Raw genomic sequence first — 23,401 nt, forward strand, 5'->3', positions numbered from 1 at the left:
CTTCCTGAGTTACACGCCCATGGTCAACTCTGTGGTCTGCATTCATCTTCCTGAGTTACACGCCCATGGTCAACTCTGTGGTCTGCATTCATCTTCCTGGGTTACACGCCCATGGTAAACTCTGTGGTCTGCATTCATCTTCCTGAGTTACACGCCCATGGTCAACTCTGTGGTCTGCATTCATCTCCCTGAGTTACACGCCCATTGTCAACTCTGTGGTCTGAATTCATCTTCCCGAGTTACACGCCCATGTTCAACTCTGTGGTCTGCATTCATCTTCCTGAGTTACAAACCCATGGTCAACTTTGTGGTCTGCATTCATCTTCCTGAGTTACACGCCCATGGTCAACTCTGTGGTCTGCATTCATCTTCCTGGGTTACACGCCCATGGTCAACTCTGTGGTCTGCATTCATCTTCCTGAGTTACACGCCCATGGTCAACTCTGTGGTCTGCATTCATCTCCCTGAGTTACACGCCCATTGTCAACTCTGTGGTCTGAATTCATCTTCCCGAGTTACAAACCCATGGTCAACTCTGTGGTCTGCATTCATCTTCCTGAGTTACACGCCCATGGTCAACTCTGTGGTCTGCATTCATCTTCCTGGGTTACACGCCCATGGTCAACTCTGTGGTCTGCATTCATCTTCCTGAGTTACATGCCCATGGTCAACTCTGTGGTCTGCATTCATCTCCCTGAGTTACACGCCCATTGTCAACTCTGTGGTCTGAATTCATCTTCCCGAGTTACACGCCCATGGTCAACTCCGTGGTCTGCATTCATCTTCCTGAGTTACACGCCAATGATCAACTCTGTGGTCTGCATTCATCTTCCTGGGTTACACGCCCATGGTCAACTCTGTGGTCTGCATTCATCTTCCTGAGTTACACGCCCATGGTCAACTCTGTGGTCTGCATTCATCTCCCTGAGTTACACGCCCATTGTCAACTCTGTGGTCTGAATTCATCTTCCCGAGTTACACGCCCATGGTCAACTCTGTGGTCTGCATTCATCTTTCTGAGTTACACGCCCATGGTCAACTCTGTGGTCTGCATTCATCTTCCTGAGTTACACGCCCATGGTCAACTCTGTGGTCTGCATTCATCTTCCTGAGTTACACGCCCATGGTCAACTCTGTGGTCTGCATTCATCTTCCTGAGTTACACGCCCATGGTCAACTCTGTGGTCTGCATTCATCTTCCTGAGTTACACGCCCATTGTCAACTCTGTGGTCTGAATTCATCTTCCCGAGTTACAAACCCATGGTCAACTCTGTGGTCTGCATTCATCTTCCTGAGTTACACGCCCATGGTCAACTCTGTGGTCTGCATTCATCTTCCTGAGTTACACGCCCATGGTCAACTCTGTGGTCTGCATTCATCTCCCTGAGTTACACGCCCATGGTCAACTCTGTGGTCTGCATTCATCTTCCTGAGTTACACGCCCATGGTCAACTCTGTGGTCTGCATTCATCTTCCTGGGTTACACGCCCGTGGTCAACTCTGTGGTCTGCATTCATCTTCCTGAGTTACACGCCCATGGTCAACTCTGTGGTCTGCATTCATCTCCCTGAGTTACACGCCCATTGTCAACTCTGTGGTCTGCATTCATCTTCCCGAGTTACACGCCCATGGTCAACTCTGTGGTCTGCATTCATCTTCCTGAGTTACAAACCCATGGTCAACTTTGTGGTCTGCATTCATCTTCCTGAGTTACACGCCCATGGTCAACTATGTGGTCTGCATTCATCTTCCTGGGTTACACGCCCATGGTCAACTCTGTGGTCTGCATTCATCTTCCTGAGTTACACGCCCATGGTCAACTCTGTGGTCTGCATTCATCTCCCTGAGTTACACGCCCATTGTCAACTCTGTGGTCTGAATTCATCTTCCCGAGTTACACGCCCATGGTCAACTCTGTGGTCTGCATTCATCTTTCTGAGTTACACGCCCATGGTCAACTCTGTGGTCTGCATTCATCTTCCTGAGTTACACGCCCATGGTCAACTCTGTGGTCTGCATTCATCTTCCTGAGTTACACGCCCATGGTCAACTCTGTGGTCTGCATTCATCTTCCTGAGTTACACGCCCATGGTCAACTCTGTGGTCTGCATTCATCTTCCTGAGTTACACGCCCATTGTCAACTCTGTGGTCTGAATTCATCTTCCCGAGTTACAAACCCATGGTCAACTCTGTGGTCTGCATTCATCTTCCTGAGTTACACGCCCATGGTCAACTCTGTGGTCTGCATTCATCTTCCTGAGTTACACGCCCATGGTCAACTCTGTGGTCTGCATTCATCTCCCTGAGTTACACGCCCATTGTCAACTCTGTGGTCTGAATTCATCTTCCCGAGTTACACGCCCATGGTCAACTCTGTGGTCTGCATTCATCTTTCTGAGTTACACGCCCATGGTCAACTCTGTGGTCTGCATTCATCTTCCTGAGTTACATGCCCATGGTCAACTCTGTGGTCTGCATTCATCTTCCTGAGTTACACGCCCATGGTCAACTCTGTGGTCTGCATTCATCTTCCTGAGTTACACGCCCATGGTCAACTCTGTGGTCTGCATTCATCTTCCTGAGTTACACGCCCATTGTCAACTCTGTGGTCTGAATTCATCTTCCCGAGTTACAAACCCATGGTCAACTCTGTGGTCTGCATTCATCTTCCTGAGTTACACGCCCATGGTCAACTCTGTGGTCTGCATTCATCTTCCTGAGTTACACGCCCATGGTCAACTCTGTGGTCTGCATTCATCTTCCTGAGTTACACGCCCATGGTCAACTCTGTGGTCTGCATTCATCTTCCTGAGTTACACGCCCATGGTCAACTCTGTGGTCTGCATTCATCTTCCTGGGTTACACGCCCATGGTCAACTCTGTGGTCTGCATTCATCTTCCTGAGTTACACGCCCATGGTCAACTCTGTGGTCTGCATTCATCTCCCTGAGTTACACGCCCATTGTCAACTCTGTGGTCTGCATTTATCTTCCCGAGTTACACGCCCATGGTCAACTCTGTGGTCTGCATTCATCTTCCTGAGTTACAAACCCATGGTCAACTTTGTGGTCTGCATTCATCTTCCTGAGTTACACGCCCATGGTCAACTATGTGGTCTGCATTCATCTTCCTGGGTTACACGCCCATGGTCAACTCTGTGGTCTGCATTCATCTTCCTGAGTTACACGCCCATGGTCAACTCTGTGGTCTGCATTCATCTCCCTGAGTTACACGCCCATTGTCAACTCTGTGGTCTGAATTCATCTTCCCGAGTTACACGCCCATGGTCAACTCTGTGGTCTGCATTCATCTTTCTGAGTTACACGCCCATGGTCAACTCTATGGTCTGCATTCATCTTCCTGAGTTACACGCCCATGGTCAACTCTGTGGTCTGCATTCATCTTCCTGAGTTACACGCCCATGGTCAACTCTGTGGTCTGCATTTATCTTCCTGAGTTACACGCCCATGGTCAACTCTGTGGTCTGCATTCATCTTCCTGAGTTACACGCCCATTGTCAACTCTGTGGTCTGAATTCATCTTCCCGAGTTACAAACCCATGGTCAACTCTGTGGTCTGCATTCATCTTCCTGAGTTACACGCCCATGGTCAACTCTGTGGTCTGCATTCATCTTCCTGAGTTACACGCCCATGGTCAACTCTGTGGTCTGCATTCATCTTCCTGAGTTACACGCCCATGGTCAACTCTGTGGTCTGCATTCATCTTCCTGAGTTACACGCCCATGGTCAACTCTGTGGTCTGCATTCATCTTCCCGAGTTACACGCCCATGGTCAACTCTGTGGTCTGCATTCATCTTCCTGAGTTACAAACCCATGGTCAACTTTGTGGTCTGCATTCATCTTCCTGAGTTACACGCCCATGGTCAACTATGTGGTCTGCATTCATCTTCCTGGGTTACACGCCCATGGTCAACTCTGTGGTCTGCATTCATCTTCCTGAGTTACACGCCCATGGTCAACTCTGTGGTCTGCATTCATCTCCCTGAGTTACACGCCCATTGTCAACTCTGTGGTCTGAATTCATCTTCCCGAGTTACAAACCCATGGTCAACTCTGTGGTCTGCATTCATCTTCCTGAGTTACACGCCCATGGTCAACTCTGTGGTCTGCATTCATCTTCCTGGGTTACACGCCCATGGTCAACTCTGTGGTCTGCATTCATCTTCCTGAGTTACACGCCCATGGTCAACTCTGTGGTCTGCATTCATCTCCCTGAGTTACACGCCCATTGTCAACTCTGTGGTCTGAATTCATCTTCCCGAGTTACACGCCCATGGTCAACTCCGTGGTCTGCATTCATCTTCCTGAGTTACACGCCAATGGTCAACTCTGTGGTCTGCATTCATCTTCCTGGGTTACACGCCCATGGTCAACTCTGTGGTCTGCATTCATCTTCCTGAGTTACACGCCCATGGTCAACTCTGTGGTCTGCATTCATCTCCCTGAGTTACACGCCCATTGTCAACTCTGTGGTCTGAATTCATCTTCCCGAGTTACACGCCCATGGTCAACTCTGTGGTCTGCATTCATCTTTCTGAGTTACACGCCCATGGTCAACTCTGTGGTCTGCATTCATCTTCCTGAGTTACACGCCCATGGTCAACTCTGTGGTCTGCATTCATCTTCCTGAGTTACACGCCCATGGTCAACTCTGTGGTCTGCATTCATCTTCCTGAGTTACACTCCCATGGTCAACTCTGTGGTCTGCATTCATCTTCCTGAGTTACACGCCCATGGTCAACTCTGTGGTCTGCATTCATCTTCCTGAGTTACACGCCCATGGTCAACTCTGTGGTCTGCATTCATCTTCCTGAGTTACACGCCCATGGTCAACTCTGTGATGGCATCCATCTCTCTGAGTAACACGCTCATGGTCAACACGGACTCTCTATATCATGTTTTTCCCCCTTATATGTCAATGTGTATGTTCTGTTTGTGTGTGAGAGCTAGTGAAATGTAATTATGGGAGTTTTGTTGATTTGATTGTTGATATTGTCTGATTGCCAACGCTACTGCTTCAATGTTTGTGAGCCTTGACACTGTGTAGAAGTTGTAGTTACATATTCCGTCCAATCAATAATGCATTCAGATGTCACGTGGGCTCAATAGAAAACGAAATGAGTTCCATATTCTAATGATGTTGAAATTGATTTGTGTATGTTATTGGTGTTAATTATTCTTCAATTCCAGTACCTGATAGCCCCTACTCAACCCCTCTCCATTCTGATAACCATCATTACGTCCTACCAGCAGGATTCTACTATTCTGTGCAGTCCTCCACCCTTAGTGCGGCATGCACTATTGCTCAAAGCATAAATAAAATCCCCTCCCCCTCCGGCGCCCCAGCCCTGTGCTGCGGGACTTGAAAAAAACTGTCCTCGTTGAACCTGGATTGATACCGGGCGCCCTGCTGTTCGATGGGTGTCGGGGCGCAGCGAAATACAATGGCGCAAACGTTTTATCCGGCCTGATACTCTATTCTAGGTCTGGCGCCCGTAAAAAAGAACTTTTGACACCGTGGCTTTGAGTTGAATGCATTATTTCTGAGCCAGTCTTTGTTCTTCTTAGGAAGTAGCTTCTTTCTTTGATACAAGAAGAAACAAAAGCTAAAGTTTTGAGCTGTTAGTTGCATATAAGAGGTTAACGGGGGGATGAGTGGTAGACACTTGATTTTGCCACGTCACAGAATTAAGGTCTTCATTTACCCATACCCATGATACTAGATATTTAGGGCGTATGCCATGGCATGCAGATAGCTTAGGGCACATCCGGCGGGACATATAAAACCATCCTCAATGATTCATTTCAATATCTCTCGGTGCCAAGCAACTGTTTTGGTTTTTCCTGTGTCCCTAGATCACTTAAAGATGTTATTTTTTTCTTTGCCTTATTCTACACTGAAATGTTATGTCTGCATAAGACAGTGCGTTAAATGTTTATGTATGTTAGTTATTTAACTCCTTATTGAATACAAACAAACAAACAAACAAAAAACCATTTTAGTCGAGTGTGATAGTTCTTGCTAAAGCCGTGTGACGTAATGTGACCAAAAAAAATATTTTTTGACGTCATTTGGAACATTGTCATTGGTAAGCAGATTTCAGTGTAATTTAATTTTAAAATGATGAAATAATTCTGAAAAGTTATAACTGTCAGACCTGAGTTTTCACTGTGTCGCCAATGACCTAATGATTTTTGTTTTCCCAAAGGTAGACATCAACTGTCGAAATACAAAAACTTCATTGGCTCGTCTTTTTGTAGACTTGAAGAGAGCGCAAGGTAAAAGTAGGAATTAAACATGCAAAATATAAAAATACTTAAAAAGAAGGGTTTATCTAAGGGGACGAACTTCACATTTACAGCTATTTATCTCAATAATATAGAATTTCTTTCTTTTCGATATCAACCAAAATAATTAATGATTAATTAAATTAATTGACTAACTGGATAATTAAAAAAAAAATTGATTCATGATTTGTTAGGTACAGTAAACAATTGTTTTAGTTTCAACTTTTCCCGAGAATGGGTGTGGGAGAAATAAACGTGTACAATGATCTAAAGGGACACACCCAACATATTTAGCCATAGCTTACAATACTGAAGGATTAATTTCCATTGTCGGTATCAAACAAAATAATTAGTTACTAATTGATACTTCTTTGAAAATTGATTTATGTATTGTCTTCGCCAATGAAATATTGTGCAAAGTTTCAACTTGATCCGATGAAGGGTGTGGTCGAAATAACGTGTTCAAGATTTTTACCAGACAGACAAACAAACAGACAGACAAACAGAGCGAGTTGGTTTTAGCTAAGCAAAAAAAGAAGTAAAGCCTTTTGATTTTATTAGCTCATTGACTATCAAACAGCAATGTTAAGTACAGTATCGATACATCAAGCTTGTCCCACGACACACGTTATATGTTGAGACGATCACCAGACTGATAATACGTATGGAAATAACCGATTACTCGTTACAAGCGATAATCTGGTGCAAACGCCTATTCAAAGCAAGTTTTATATTAATATTATTAATAGACCTGGCCAAACTTGGCATCTTCTTCACAGTTCAAAGTCAAATAGGTGACCAGTTTGAGACAGTGGGAGAGGCGGGCGAGGATGCCGAGGCTGTAGTTCAGCCGAAGCCTCAAGCCATTGATCCCGTGTGTTGGCACGCGCAAGCCTCAGTTGTCCGAGCAAATATACCCTCGTCCGGCAGAATCAACACCGAAGAGGTGGTCCACGTACAAAGACGTTTGGATTCCTCCGGACCAGATGCCCGGGTAATTATTCGAAATATTTGGAGATAGAATTAATTTCTGCTTCCGGTGTGATGCAAGCGTGTATATGTGTTTCTGGTTCCGGTGTGATTCAAAGAGTGTATGTGTGTTTCTGGTTCCGCTATGGCTACAAGCGTGTATGTGTGTTTCTGGTTCCGGTGTGATTCAAAGAGTGTATGTGTGTTTCTGGTTCCGCTATGGCTACAAGCGTGTATGTGTGTTGCCATAGAAGCGAAGTAGGAAGCGGCAAACGTTTAACCTCTGTTCGAGCAATGTATCCAGCAGACGAGAACTATTCAAGTTACGAATCTATATAGGTCACTGTACGGCTATAGAAATTGGAGGGAAGCACTTTAAAACTAACGACTTTTTCCCCAATAGGTCCATTCAAATAATAATTATAATATCTCAAGTACATAAGAATCATTCTAAACACTTGTCTAACATTTATATACTATTGTCACAATATTATTTGATATAGTTTCTTCTCCAAATCATGTAACATGCGGGTTGGGAGGTGCCATTGATATAAATCACACATTACTAAGATGTAAAAAAATGACACAGCGTAAATGTAGTTTTCTTAGAAAGTACAAATGAGAAAATTGAACAATTCTGTTAGAACATGGAATATAATCACGGATCTAAAGAGTTAAAGACGATGTATAAACTGTCCCTGCGACTGTTGTACATGTATAGAAAATAAATTGTATTGTTTATTTATGAAGTGTGTTCATCATTATAGTGATTCCAAGTTCTAGAATAAATTCTTCGGAGTTATTTAAAAAGATAAAATATTTCTGTTTAAGAGTTCATATTTTAAAATAGTATCTCCAGCGTTACGATGTGTTAAGTAACAAATTCCACAGAGATCAGAGAGCTAGATTCTCAACCACAATCTATACAATCGCATCGTATGATCTATAGTTCTACACAAACCTATCGTTACGTCTATAAACCACAAGGTTCTCTAAAGTTACTATACACCCACATCGACGTTAATTGTTAATTGAAGCTTGCGTCTGTATCAGATTAGTTCTTTAAAGCGCAAGCAATGATCTAACCTCTTTTTGTATATGTCACATGAGTACAAAACATAGTCTTAAAAAAATGTTTTTTCCATGAGTTATATTTCGCTGAGAATCCTCAAATCTCTCTGGATGAAATGGGCGTGTAGCAAATATTCAATTCTTTGTTTCAACGGTGAATGTTCTATGTGAAATATGTTTTTCAGGTAATAAATGTCCTTGCTATTATTTTAGCTACATATAATAAACTGTTTGTTCAATACACACACACATTCTGATCAAACATTTTTGAGAAAAAAAGGGGGGGGGGGGGTAAGAGGCGGTTTAATTTTTTTTACTTAACAAACAAGACTTCCCTCCCCTGCTCTTCCCTTCCTCGTAGGGTTCTGGAAATAAAAAAAAAAGGGGGGGGGGTGTGTGGAGTGAGTATCGAACTTGATTTGTTAAAGCATCAAAGTACACGAAGCTTGTATGAAATTCCAAGGGAATATTTATTCCTTCTGATGTTGGACTTCACGATTGTTTGATGTTTTTGTTTTGATATGTTTGTGTGATGATAAAGAAGTGCACCTATCGGCGTGACATCTACACTATTTTAATTACTTTTTATTGATTATTTTATCGATTTTATTTGATCTGATCATTTCAACAAATAAGCAGCTGTACTTTTTTTTGTTTTACATGAGATGGAGTGAGTCAGACAGAGAATGTACTCGTCTCAATTCCTATCGTTAGACTGGACAATGGGACTTTTTTTTATTTTTTATTTACTCATTTAAAAACAAATAGCGAACATTGAAGTTTTGATTCTCATCCCTGTGATATTTAGACCGTTCAATCTCTACTATGTTGCAACCCCTATGTATGTGATGTGCTGCATGCCCATGTCAGGTCTAGCCTTATCTACCAATGTGATACAGCCCCCAACTGTTGTTACCGGTCGTTGACTTGTAGCACCAAACAGCTGGTAGACAACTAAACTGGTGTAGTCGTAATGTGTCTTAACTAATAAAACTTCAAATAACTTGCAAAAACTTCCTTTTGTGAACCAACTAAATAGCACTTTATTTATAATATCAACAAAATGAAGTTAATATGAAATCAAATAAATGTACTAGTCTTTAGTAATACAATTCTTTAAACTCCAACTCACTACAGTAACACAACCGTTCAGTTTCATGTTCAAACTCGTCTCTCCTAACTAAGACCAAGTGACGACATTGCCACCTATGTTGCATCATTCACAACCAATCGCTAACCTCTCCCCACCGTCACCATAGACACACACACAGACACACACACTCCATAACACCAACCCAAACCATACACTTATGTTTGTACCCACATACCACGTGATATGTTTAGAACAGTGTTTCTCAAACTGTGTGCCGCGGCACACTAGTGTGCCGCCGAAGATTTGCAGGTGTGCCACGGGAGTTTTCAGAACGCCACACGTGCAGCGTTACACAGGTCTGCCTACTATTAAATGTTTATTTTACATTGCGACGACATCCTCACTTGCAACGACCAGTAATAGTAGTGGATCGCTCCATAGTGACGGAAAGGGGTGTTAGCTCTTCAGGTTATGGAATTGTCCACTATACATATATCATTATAATGACTCAAATGTAGGCCGCCTTAGCAGACGCACAGCAGTTCTTGAATTGGTAACGATAATAATAAGCGATGTGTTTCGTGTAAATTGTTTAGGTGTATGCTGATAATAACAAATTATTACTAAGCCTTATTCATTGTTATCCATGGAGAAATACGTTAGTAAGAATGAAACTGCGGAAGTGTTCAATGAAAAGCAAGGAACCAAACGAAGGTACAAAGAAGATTACATTGGATATGGTTTCATATCTTCTGGACCTGAAGATGCTGCATTGCCATTCTGTCTGATCTGCAATGCAATTCTGTCGAATAAGGCGCTTGTTTCAAGCAAATTGAAGAGACACTTGGAAACAAAACATCCAGCTGTAAAAGCGCAACCGAAGGAATACTTCGAAAACATCAGGGCTTAACAAAATAGACAAGCTTAGAAACTTACGAACTACCTAAAGCTGCCAGAAAAGGGATTAATAGCAAGTTATAAGGTTGCTCAGTTATTAGTAAAACGCAAGAAAGCACACACAGAGGCTGAATCAGTCATTGCACCAGCTTTAGCAATAGTTGTTGAAACTATCTTTGGACCAGATGCCGCCAAAAAAAGTTTAAAAAGTTCCTTTTTCAAATGGTACTATCTTGCGCAAAATTGAAGACTTATCGTCAGATTTACAAGTTCAAATCTGCGAACACTTTGACGTGACTGACGATGAAGTGTCTCTGCTGTGGTCTCTTCAAGTTGATGAATCCACTAATGTTAGTGGCAAAGCCCAGCTGCTAGCTTTTATTCGGTTCATAAAGGATGAAAAATTTGTCAACGAATTCTTATTTTGCAAAGACTTACCAACTACGACCAAAGGCGAAGATATTTTTAAGTGGTGAACGAAAACATTTTGCTATTCAAAGTACAGTGGAGAAAAACTTTGTAAGCGTTTGCACCGTTGGCTGTCCTTCCATGCAGGGAAATAGAAAGGGATTCGTCACTCTTGTGCGTCAAGAAAATCCAAATGTATTAGTTGTTCACTGCATGATCCACAGAGAAGCTCTTGCCTTCAAGTGATTGCCGAAAGATTTGATGTCTGTTCTGGATCAAGTGATTGAAGTTGTAAACTTCCTCAAATCTCGACCGCTTGTATCCCGACTTTTCTCCGGGCTTTGTGAAGCAATGGATTCAGACTACAAATGTCTCCAGTATTACACCAACATTTGTTGGCTCTCCAGGGAAAAATTGTTAAAGCGTGTCATCCAACTCAAGGCTGAGCTGGTTTCATTCTTGGAGGCTGAAAAAAAAGACTTTGGATTTTCTATTCATGACCTGATCTGGTGGGTTAAGGTGACATTTCTCTCTGATTTATTTGACAAATTAAATTCATTGAATTTAAGTCTTCAAGGACCATCGGAAACCATCATCATTGCATCCTCAAAACTGAAGTCATTTGGTGAAAAGTTGTCTTTGTGGCAAAGTAAGATCAAGAAAGGACTGCTTTCCTACTTACAACGAATGTGCTTCAAATAAAGAAATCACCCCCGAAATTCTGGACACTTTGAAACACCTGCAGTCAATATTGCAGCATTACTTTCCAACAGTTGGAAGTAATGAATATGAATGGGTCAGCTATCCATTTGGAAACAATGAAGCTACAAATCTTACAACTGAAGAAGAAGAGCAGCTCATTGATTTAAAAAACGATGCAGTTCTTAAGTCAAATTTTGCCGAGAAAGCTTGGATGTGATTTGGATTTCAATCAACATGTTATATCCTGCAATCAGTTTAAAAGCAATCAAAATAATTCTTCCATTTGCATCTTCATGGTTTTACGAGTTTGGATTTTCAGCACTGACTGAAATCAAATCTAAGAAAAGAGAGACTTCTTACAATAGTCGATGACATGCGAGTTTGTTTGTCGACTTTGGAGCCTCAAAAAACAGGCACACCCTTCACATTAAATGTAATACTTAAAAACACGTAAAATCTTTTTTTCTTTTTATTATAAAACAACTGTTGCTCTTCGTGGTGTGCCGCGAAATTTTTGTAGTTTGTTTACTGTGCCGGCAGCCAAAAAAGTTTGAGAAACACTGGTTTAGAAAATAGCTCTAAAAAAAAAAGGGACCATGGTTTCCATATCACCCGCCCTTGACATTGTTCCTACTTCCGCTTCATGATTTCCCGCTCTTTTTAACCCGAGCATGTCAATTTCTTCCCTGCGTCACTAGTCAACATTTTCAGGGAGATAACTATCTTTGTGTTTATGGTTGTCCGCCTTATTTGTAGTTTATAAAGACCTTGTGACCAAATATTCCTTTCCTTTCAACATTGCTTATCTTTAGAGTTATAGTTCTTTCTTTTTGACATCTTAATCTCTCTATATTACAACTGCAACCAACAACCAAATATTGTTAGGTTATACAACTCTAACCATAACTCTAACCATTACCTGTAATCTCTAAAAAAGCAAATCATCTTTCTAGGAAAAAAAAAAAGCGTTGCAGTAAATAACTTTGAGAAAAATATCAGAAGCGATCTAAGTGAGCGCGTGGGGCAGTGGCGGCGGCTCCTGATCGAGGCCCCAATCAATTGGATGATGACAAGATCGAGACGAGATGAGCTCAGAGGACCGTCGTGTAATGACACCGCTAAGTGCTCACCAGGGGGCGCCTGTGGTAAATAGAGGGAGAGTTGGGGTGCTCTGGGCTAGGGAGAACGAAATTTTGTTTTCTGTAAAAGAGATAGAAAGAGAGGAAGAGAAAGAAAGTGAGAGAGAGAGAGAGAGAGAGAGAGAAAGAAAGAGACAGAGAGACAGAAAGGCATAGGGAAAATAGGGGCCACCATGGTCACATGTAACCATCTCGTCACTGTATGGTGTAGTAGTTACCCCATCATTAGCTGAGTCTGAGAGCTCTGAGACTATAATGCTCATACTGGGTATCTTCACCTTTTTAAAACGTCCTATTCACCTCTTCAAACAGACTTGTGTCTGTTAATAGCGTCACACGACCCGATGAAATGACGGTGGGCCGGTGGACAATCTTAAAACTTATTTTGCAATAAAAAAACAACAACCTAAGTTTATGTTTTTAATAGGCTATCAACAAAACAACAACACAACAACGTGATAAGAGAAATATGTTAGGACACACTGTGTCAAACTAGCGGGACACACCAACATTAAACTACAGACAAACAAAAAATACAGATTGAACAAAATACAATCCACTAATACCGTCAGCAAATACCGTCAACTAAAAATAACAACTGATACCGTCAATTATTACCGTCAAGTAATACTATCACGTAATATTGTCAACTAATACCATCAACTAGTACAGTCAACAAATACTCTTTCATGGTACTATGAACTAATTTTATGACACATCCGTAACAGACTTTATATCATAACACGACACCTCCTCCCTCCCCCCCGGAACACTTCACGACACCGATACGACACAAACAAGACACACTTTACGTCAACATTACGACATCCAAAACACACTTCACGTCAAAATAAAATACGACACACACTAGGCATACTTCACGACATCAATACGACACACACACCAGGCACACTTCACGACATCAATACGACACACACACCAGTCACACTTCACGGCAACAATATGACACCCCACAGACACATTTCTCGTCAATAAACGACATACCACAGACACACTTTTCGGCATCATTACGACACACACACCAGACACACTTCAAGGTAACAATACACCACTGACACACTTCACGCCCACAATACGACACACCACTGACTCACTGACACACTTAATTTCAATACTACACACCAAATTTGCAGAGGCACGTTTAACCAAACCTGGACAACGGAAGATAAAAACCCTAGAACCCCCCGATATGCCGACACCAGAAACACGGAAATACTCTATCAATAAACTCTAGCCGGAACTCTGTATGCCATTATCGGTGTCACGGAGAATAATGGTGTACACAGAAATAAATGTAATGGGGGAGGGGGGGTAAGGGAGTAGAAAAGGGGAGAGAAGTATCGATGACTCTAGCTATTTAAACAAGGGCTCATTACAAGAAAAAAATTATAAAAAGGAAAATGGGGGGGGGGGGGGAGGGATGAAAAATTAAAACAATAATTTGAAACAATTAACAATAGAAATACAAACAAAATACTTTAATGGAGTATTGCAATGTGTGATATGTTAATTAGAAAAATACTTGTACCGAAAGCTAAATAGAGATGTAAATTTAACATTTTATATTATCAATTAACTGCACTCATTTTAACACTATAAAATACATACATTACAATAAGAATACCGATATTCTTTCGAATGAGACATTAACAGAGGACAATGGACAACCCACTGATCGTCAACTTTAGACAGTTCAAGAACAATGTGAACATTTATTGTTGTGTAAACCGTAAACTTACGTTAGTGTCTTATGTGTTATTGGCAATGTATTCTCTTCAGTTTTAATTTTAAAAAAAAAGACCACAGAAGAGGCAGGAGGGCCCAAAAAGAAGCATATAAAACGCAAAAAAGAGGCAAAGAAAAGAGGCCCAAAGAATCCTATGATGACAAAGCTTAAATTGAATAGCGCAAATGCTGAGGTTTCCTAAAAAGAAAAATAGTAAAAAAAAAAAAAATTAAAAAATTTCTAATATCCTCTCTTTTCAATGTAATTGACACGATTACAATTATATTCATTGATACACATGGATCTATGTTAGATGGGATTGACCAACAAAAGTATTTACTGTGAAGTCAGCTAAGTCAGTAAAACTTACCAAGTGCCCTATTATAGTTAATAAAATGGCATCAAACGTAGGTGGTAGACGTACTTCCCTACTGCTTTACCATCACCTACGTGAAGTCGAGCTCGTGAGATGCAAAGCCCAGACAGCCTCAGACAGATCCAGACATCGTGAGGACTTAAATCCTTATCCTTAGCTGTCGTGTGCCTGGCCTATCCATAAGTCCACTTCTCAGGATTCCGTGGCCGAATCTTGAGATCTCAAATTGACCTATCCATAAGTTCAGAGTTTATATGATGAGTGGGTTTGAGAGGGGAGGGTGAGAGGATCTCCTACCATGGAGATGGCCGGTCACGGAACTGTAAGGCGAGTTGTCTTCAGCACTGGACAGACAGGAGCACAATGGCGGGATGTCCCAAGGGACGCAACTCGGCCTGGTGAAATATGAGAAGAAAGATAATAGAGTTTTTATTTTAAAAATTATTTTTAGAATTTATAAGGCCTATATGTTATGTTTGTGCTTTGAATTTGCTGTGAACGTGAAGAGTGAGACAGTATATTTGTGTATATTATATCGAGCACAGAGAAGTGCACAGAGAAGTGCACAGAGAAGTGCTACGTAAGGTTGTTTCGTTTCTTGTGTGCCAAATGAAATCAAACTTTTTCGCAAATTAGAACTAAACACATCTTAATACATTGCTATCTTGAGATATAAACACTTTTTTTTTCCTTCAGCACACTGAGGATGTCATAGGCGGCAGGGTTAATTTTAGCGTTTGTTGGTACGATGATGTTAGCTGGTCTGAACAGGGCACTAGCGGATCCAGAACTTTGAAGTGGGGGGGCGATTTTTTTTCAAACCCTAGCCCTAACGCCCAGTAAACCCTAACCCTATGCATAAACGTGCGTACACACACACACACACACACACACACACACACATATACATACATATATATATATATGTTTATATATATATATATATTAGAATTATAAAAAAGCAGCATTTCTCAACCTTCAGCGAAAAACAAAACAACAGGGGCAACGCTATAAGGTTCTCTTGTGGGGTTCTTGCTTTTTTCACTGCAGAAACGCATTCTCCTGACAAGTATAGCTCTTATTTATCAATGGATTTCGGGGCGAAGCCCCAACACCAAAAGCGTTTTCTTGCATTCTTCACTGCAGAAACGAATTCTCCTGACAAGTACAGCTCTTTATTCATCAATGGATTTGGGGGCGAAGCCCCGACGCCAAAAGCGTTTTCTTGCATTCTTCACTGCAGAAACGCATTCTCCTGACAAGTACAGCTCTTTATTCATCAATGGATTTGGGGGCGAAGCCCCGACGCCAAAAGCGTTTTCTTGCTTTTTTTCACTGCAGAAACGCATTCTCCTGACAAGTACAGCTCTTTATTCATCAATGGATTTCGGGGCGAAGCCCCGACGCCAAAAGCGTTTTCTTCTTTTTTCACTGCAGAAACGTATTCTCCTGACATCTACAGCTCATTATTCATCAATGGAGTTCGAAGCTCATTATTCATACTATTAAAAAAGGACCTTTTGAATAATGTTGTACTTGAAAATTATTTTAATATGAATTTATAGGCCCTTAATACATTGCAAATAAAACCGATTTGTTCCTTGAAAAGATACCCCACATATTTAGATTTTTGCTTTGGGGATCTCCGCCGAAAAAAAAATTATTCAATAAATAGTATTCAATATGATAGGGTTATAAATTGTGAATTATAGTCCCAAATTTATTTAACTAGAAAAATATCAGATTGAGTAAAGGTTGGTAAAAGGCGACTATGAAAACATTATTTGAGTTTATAACTCATCTCAATCATGGCTCTAATACTGAAAAATTTCGTTTGAATTCTAACTTTTCCAATGCAAAGTCTTACTTAAAATAATTATGATAAATTCATGTGAAATTAAATAAACTCTGTCTGGAAATGGGAGGAGCGGTAGAGTGAAAACGATTAATCCTCGCTCCTTTAATAATTTCTGCTAAAGATTGCATTTGGCATTAAAGAATAGGGGTTGGGCGACTCAATATAAGAATTTAATTTATAGTGTATATAAATTATGATGGGGAAAATGCGATTGCATGTATCGCCCTTCCCTTCTGGTACAACCCTTTTTCATTTAAATTTACTAATGATACTATTTGAGATTAGATTGTGGTATGACATAATATACAATGGGTCACATATCAATACGTAGTTTATATTATATAGATATTCAACTAATTTTGTTCACAAACTATGATTCTCCACAAAAATAGGACCGCCCCCCCCCCAGCATTCAGAGGGCTAGAGTGGGGAGGGCAGTACATGCAATCGCCCCCCCCCCACCCCACCGAATCGGCCAAAATACCAGAAAGGGAGCGACATAATATAAAATGTATATATTAATTCAACTAATTTTGTTCACAAACTATGATTTCTCCATAAAAACGCACCGCCCCCCCCCCAACTGAAAGGGTTATGGTGGGAAGGGCAGAAAAGGTATTCGTCCCCCCCCCCACCAATCGGCAAACAGGGAACGACATAATATAAAGATCGGTTAAAAAATCAAAAACAAGTCTACGCATTATAGATATTACATTGATTCTATTAGCAAGCTGTGATTTCTACAAATTAATTGGACCGCCCCCCCCCCACTCGAAAGTGTATGGGGGGGGGGCGGGATTGATACCATCGCCCCCTCCCGACCCTACCAATCGGCCAACATACTAGAGGGGGGGGGCGAAATAATCTAAAAATAGGTTGAAATATAAATAACTTGTATTTATTTTTAACATAAGTAATAAATTCGTATACAAATTGTGTGAATTCTATAATAAAATTCGCCCGTCCCACCCCTCCGGGGGGGGGGGGAGTCGGCCGAGTGGGGGGGGGGGGCGATCGTGATGGTTTTGTTTATTTTAAGGACATTTTTTAGAAGATTTAAATAATTTTAGGAAATTTCCAGGAGGCCACAGGAACGCTGTTATAAGTTATAATGTTTTAATTTAATAATTACACCTAGAATTAAGACTAAGACTAAGACTAAGACTGCTTTATTGATCCTTACGGAAATTTGTTGTGATTACAAGGACTCGTTTCTCATATAAAGACAACACAACAGAAACATACACATAAATACAACAGACAACATGAAAACGGGGCCTATGAAAGTGCGGGCCCACTGCGGCCACATAGGTTACAGTGGTCTGAGGTCGGCACTGGGTCTCGAACTCCATCCCATCCATCGACACCTTTTGCCGCACTAACATTGAACACGTTGGTTAGATGTAGAATACATTATGTAAACAATACAATCTATCAGTAGATCTATCGAAACTTCAAGGCGACAAACAACGGAAAATGTTCTTATATGTGTTTGTCTCGGCTTTTGAAATAAGAATTAAATCTTTCTCTCCTAATCGACGATACCATCGTTGATTTGACCTCATTAAATAAAATTCATGTTTAATTTTATAACCTTGAATTTGTGTTATATAAAAAGAGCATACATTTTCCCTTTAATTCTATACCAAATACCAAAGAGCGAAATGAAGAACTCCTTCAAACCATGAAAAAATAATTACGGAGAAAAGAGTTAAATCTTTACACACATACCTATTATTGAGTGTTTTAATGTTTTTTGACGGCAGCTTTCAGTATTAGTTTTATATTTTAAAAAATCGTATTTATAGCGACAAGACCTAGGGCTGCAGACATTTGATAATAATAAACCTTTCTTGTTGTAGTTCAATTGTAAGTTTTAATTTAGAATGCACATCCACTCGAAGACACTATTTGAGTAAACAAAAAAACAACAACAACTTAATAATACAGATTCATTTAGAGCGATATTTAATAGTAAAAATAAAAGTAAAGTTCCTCTTTCAGACCATGCGATCTATCGTGCAGATAATGTAAAGGTCATCTCTTTCTGTGGCCCATGGTTAACGCGTGTGTCATGTGGCCAGAACAACGACCAACCGCTTTTACTTTTCCCCAAGTAATGTCAGGTACCCATTGAAACTGGATGGACTCAGAGGAGCCCTAAAAATCCCAAAATTAAAAATTCCAGTCTTCACCAGGATCCGAACCCGGAACAACCGGTTCGGAAGCCAAGCGCTTTATCACTCAGCCGCCGTGCCTCTATATTCAAAAGATTTTACAACACAGAAAACTTGCTCAATTTTTTTTTTCTTTACTAAGTTTTTGTTAATGTCACACAATGTACTGTTTTTCTTTTGTTTTTGTGGGGTAAGCTGTAGAGGTCTGACTTGAGGAAAGTGTATTTAAAGGTACTACTTTGTGGTTGGACTAATTGTAGTAATAATTTCTTTGTATTTACAAAAGATTGTCGTATTCTATTAATTTTACGAACAATGGGATTTTGTATTCAAAGTATATGGGTGTATTGAAAAAATAGTGCATTGTGTTTTTATTCAAATTTTTTTTTTAAATTTATCTATAATTTAAAGCAGAGAGTAAAGCGTCAGTCTGTCTGTCTGTATGGGTGTAATGAGAGAATAGTGTATTGTGTTTTTATTCAGTTATTTTAAGACTTTATCTATAATATAAAACAGAAAGTAAGGCGTATGTATGTATGTCTGATTGTATGTTTGTTTGTATGTATGTATGTTCCGAACAAAACGGGGCATAAGTGTTTCTTAGATTATGAGGGAAGACGTAGTGTACGTTTAATGTCCCTATCACAACCGAGGGGCCCTAAAATAGACTAAAAGTACTTAACTGTATCTCCATTAAAGAACGACACTTTTTAACAAATCGGGTAAACCCGTTTTAACAGTATTTAATACTGGATATAAATATGTTGGCTAAACGAGTAAACCCATTTTCACACTCTGTTTTTATTTTCGTTGTAAAATAAAAAAAACTTGTAAAGAGAACTGTCTCCAAGTTTGACATAGATCTTTTGGAAGCCTGCAAAATCTCTTTCGGAAGCCTGCAAAAACTCTTTCAGAAGCCTGCAAAATCTCTTTCGGAGGCCTGCAAAATCTCTTTTGGAAGCCTGCAAAATCTCTTTCGGAAGCCTGCAAAATCCCTTTCGGATCCTATTTGCTTAATGTGTTTTGCTCTACGCAGTGAGGTCAAGCTTGCGCCTAAGCTAGCCCTTAAAGAGTTCCCGAGGGCATTAATGTTAATCCACTCTTCTGTAAGATTGTCACAAAAGACCACCTTTGGCATAAGGTCAGGATAAGTGTCCTACCCCAGAACAACTGTGGAACTGTATAAGCAGTGCCTCTACACTGTCCACAACAGCATTCATAAGAGCGTCGTTTTTTTTGTAGTGTGGGTCTTATCATCGTCTGCCCATGATATTACACACACAAACACACACACACAAACAAACGTTTACACACACACACATTCTAAGACAAATAGTCGTGATCCCTAGCATGCATAACATTTTGCCTTTGTCAAATTATTTTACTCTCAGCAATATCGCTTTCTGTGTTACCCATGGCTCATGGCTGTGTTAAGAAATCCAATTATTTTCTTCTTATTTAAAACTGTTGAGATAAGATAAGAGAATTGGTTCCTTAGAGCAACACCATAACCTAATCATGCAATCGTCTGTCTTCATGTGAACTGCATCCATTACATCCTTCTTGTTTCACAATTGTTTATATAAAATAAAACAGAAAAGATATGCTCTTTCTCTCTCTCTCTCTCGCTCTCTCTCTCTCTCTCTCTCCCCAACTTCCTGTATTGGGGGGGGGGCATATTGTCCATTCACACTCTCTAATAATTCACGAGATTTCAATGCATCGTTTCTCGCGCCCTGCCCCCCCCCCCCTCCCTTTCCGGATCCCCTTCCAGTTTTTTTTTTCTTTTTTGTTATTTTGTGTTTTACTCAAGTCTCTGGAAACAACCTGACCTAATCAAAGATAGTAGGAACCAGGGATCAAGGAACAGAAGAGAGAGAGAGAGAGAGAGAGAGAGAGAGAAAGAGAAGGAGGAAATGAGAAAGAGATGGAGGAAGAACAAGAGGAGAGGAGAGAGAGAGGGGGTAGGGATAGATAAAAAAGAGAGTGGAATAGAGACGGATGATTAAGTTCAAGGGAGAGAAAAAGAGAAAGAGATAGATGAAGAGAGAGTGTAAGGGAGAGTGTGAGGAAGAGTGTGAGGGAGAGAGAAGGGGAAAGAGAATGAAAAAGCTCGAAAGAGAGAGAGAAAGAGATAGAGAGAAAGAGATAGAGATTGGACGACAAATAGAGAAAAAGAGAGTGGAATAAAAAAGAGAGAGAAAGGGTTAAAGAGCTCAAAAGAGAGAAAGAGAATACAAAAGAAAGGGGTGAAGAAAGAGCTCAAAGAGAGAGAGAGAGAGAGAAAGAGATGGATCGAGAGGAGATACTAAGTAGCTAAAGGTGAGAGAGAAGGAGATCTTAACAACGGAAACTAGAAAAAAGAGCGAAAGAGAAAGAGAGAGAGAGAGAGAGAGAGGCAAATTTCACACCAAAAATATGAACTACCCTAATGGCCTAACCGGCTCAAAATCCATACCGCTTAGCTCGTAATGTCCATAATGGGTTTGGAGACGGCCGGTGTAGAAGATGAAATGAAGGCTAAACAAGTAGTAATGGCTGGTAAACGACGGGGGGGGGGGGGGGGGGGGGGGGCTGATATTTTTAGTAGGCGAGGATTACACTAGGAGCAGGCAGCACCCTCTTGTGGCTCAGACAACTCTGTTCATTCTCTATTGTTTTTGGAGTGGTGTCCCTTAACACTTTTTTTTTTTTTTGTCTAAATTTGGAGATAGAGCGCATGCGCTAGAAGCAGTTGAAGTCGGCTGGCATAAAATTTGTATTTAGTTATGTCTTTTTGATAAACCGTTAAACAATTTATTTATTTATTTTGCCTTGCGCTGGCCTTTATTCTCTTGGCAGACGCGTTGAGGTTGTTTTTATTACTTTATTAGTCATTGATTCTCAAATTCAAATATTAAATACATTTTGGTAACTAAGTCAAAAACGATTTAGTCTCTCAAAATTCATTTATGTATTCATGTTTAGGACTAATTCCTCACTGCTACAAATAAGAGCTACGACTGCGACAAAGGAGAATAGACACATATATATATATAATCTTTTTTTAACGAAAATAAAAAGACTTGGACATAGACTCTTGAAACATATTCGTTATTTGCAAGTAACTAACTTTTTTCAAATGTCCACAAGAATATATATTAATCTATATATCTAATATATAAAGTAGACTGTAAGGAGAATGTATGACAGGAAATGAAAGTGTATAAATATACACTTCATTCCTTCCCTTGATGACGAATGACAAAAAAGCGAAAGTAGAAACACTTCTGCACTTTGACCTTTGGAATATGATCGTTTGGTCTGTTGATCTAGATCTAGAATGATACCCGTATAGGGCTTTTTTCTCTTCATGTTCTGTGAATTCTGCACTGCAGATGAAGATAAACACATGTCATAAATCTTTATGACTGCATATCACTAAACTGCATACAAATAACATTCACACAACAAGTCACTAGGTTCTGGCGAGAAATGATGCTTTGGGGTTCACAAGGAGGTCATGTGATCAGGACAACGACCCGTAGTCTCCTACATTCTTCAAGAAATAACAGGAACACATCACAGCTTTAAGGTACTGAGAAATATGAACACATCACAGCTTTATGATCCAGAGAAATAACAGGAACACATCGCAGCTTTTTGATTCAGAGAAATAACAGAAAAACATCACAGCTTTAAGGTACTGAGAAATAACAGGAACACATCACAGATTTAAGATCCAGAGAAATAACGGGAACACATCACAGCTTTATGATCCAGAGAAATAACAGGAACACATCACAGCTTTAAGGTACTGAGACATCTAAGTTTGCCCAAAAGGAAAATCCCTGCCTTCAAAAGGATAAATGGGACGATTCTGATGCTCTTTGTAAGTCTATATATTATTGTCAGTGCTAAATATTTCTTGGAGCGCTAAGCTATAGCTTGGAGGCGCGGTGACTGAATTGTAAAGCGCTTGGCTTCCCTACTGGTGGTCTCGAGTTCGAATCCTGGTGAAGACTGGGATTTATAATTTCGGGATTTTTAGGGCTCCTCTGAGTCCACCCAGCTCTAATGGGTACCTGACATTGTTGCGGAAAAGTAAAGGCAGTTGGTCGTTTTGCTGGCCACAAGCCACCCTTGTTAGCCGTGGGCCAAAGAAACAGCTAACCTTTACATCATCTGCCCTATAAACAGCATGGTCTGAAAGGGGAACTTAACTTTTATTTTAAAGCTTGTTTTGTCTGAAGGTAAATCTGGACATGCTCTTGCTTCAAAAGTCCTCACTTTACTTTCATGCCAATTTTTGCTAATTGTTTCTTACATTGGTACCGAACTTAGCAAAATATTTTTATCCCCATCGCTAATATAATATTGTATTGCAACAATACATTACTTGAAACACAAGTCAAGTTTAAATAACCCAGCTGTCGATCCCTGATACAATGATACGATCTCCAATAGCCTATATACATTTCACGATCGTTCGCCAAGACTGTTCATGCCAGATTATGTCACAGAACTTTGTCACATGAAACAGAATAGAACAGATATTATGGCTCTACCGTCATTAAGCATGCTGGATAATTTGTAGACGCCATTAAAATTTCATGCGTGATGTTCGAACCGCGGTGTGTTATTTCTAGACATGATTTGTGTCTTGAAAACAT

General features: G+C 40.4%; 2 protein-coding genes across 6 annotated transcripts in view; both read right to left on the reverse strand.

Moving 5' to 3' along the window:
* LOC106067978 (uncharacterized) overlaps nt 1-23,401 on the reverse strand; it is a 137,953-nt gene that overhangs the window by 51,618 nt on the left and 62,934 nt on the right. For 3 of the 5 annotated variants that reach the window (XM_056005493.1, XM_056005491.1, XM_056005492.1), the window contains exon 2: nt 14,709-15,109. The exons of the other annotated variants lie outside the window; for them this stretch is intronic. The gene's annotated coding sequence lies outside the window, so the exon portion shown is untranslated. The remainder of the gene's footprint in view (nt 1-14,708; nt 15,110-23,401) is intronic. 5 annotated transcript variants of the gene reach the window in all.
* Nucleotides 13,084-23,401, reverse strand: part of LOC129922118 (uncharacterized) — a 28,425-nt gene continuing 18,107 nt past the window's right edge. The window contains exon 2 of the mRNA XM_056006752.1: nt 13,084-13,107. Coding sequence (XP_055862727.1) covers nt 13,084-13,107 — 24 coding nt within the window. The remainder of the gene's footprint in view (nt 13,108-23,401) is intronic.

This window comes from Biomphalaria glabrata, chromosome 12 (genome assembly GCF_947242115.1).
Source record: "Biomphalaria glabrata chromosome 12, xgBioGlab47.1, whole genome shotgun sequence".
Classification (NCBI taxonomy): Eukaryota; Metazoa; Mollusca; class Gastropoda; family Planorbidae; genus Biomphalaria; species Biomphalaria glabrata.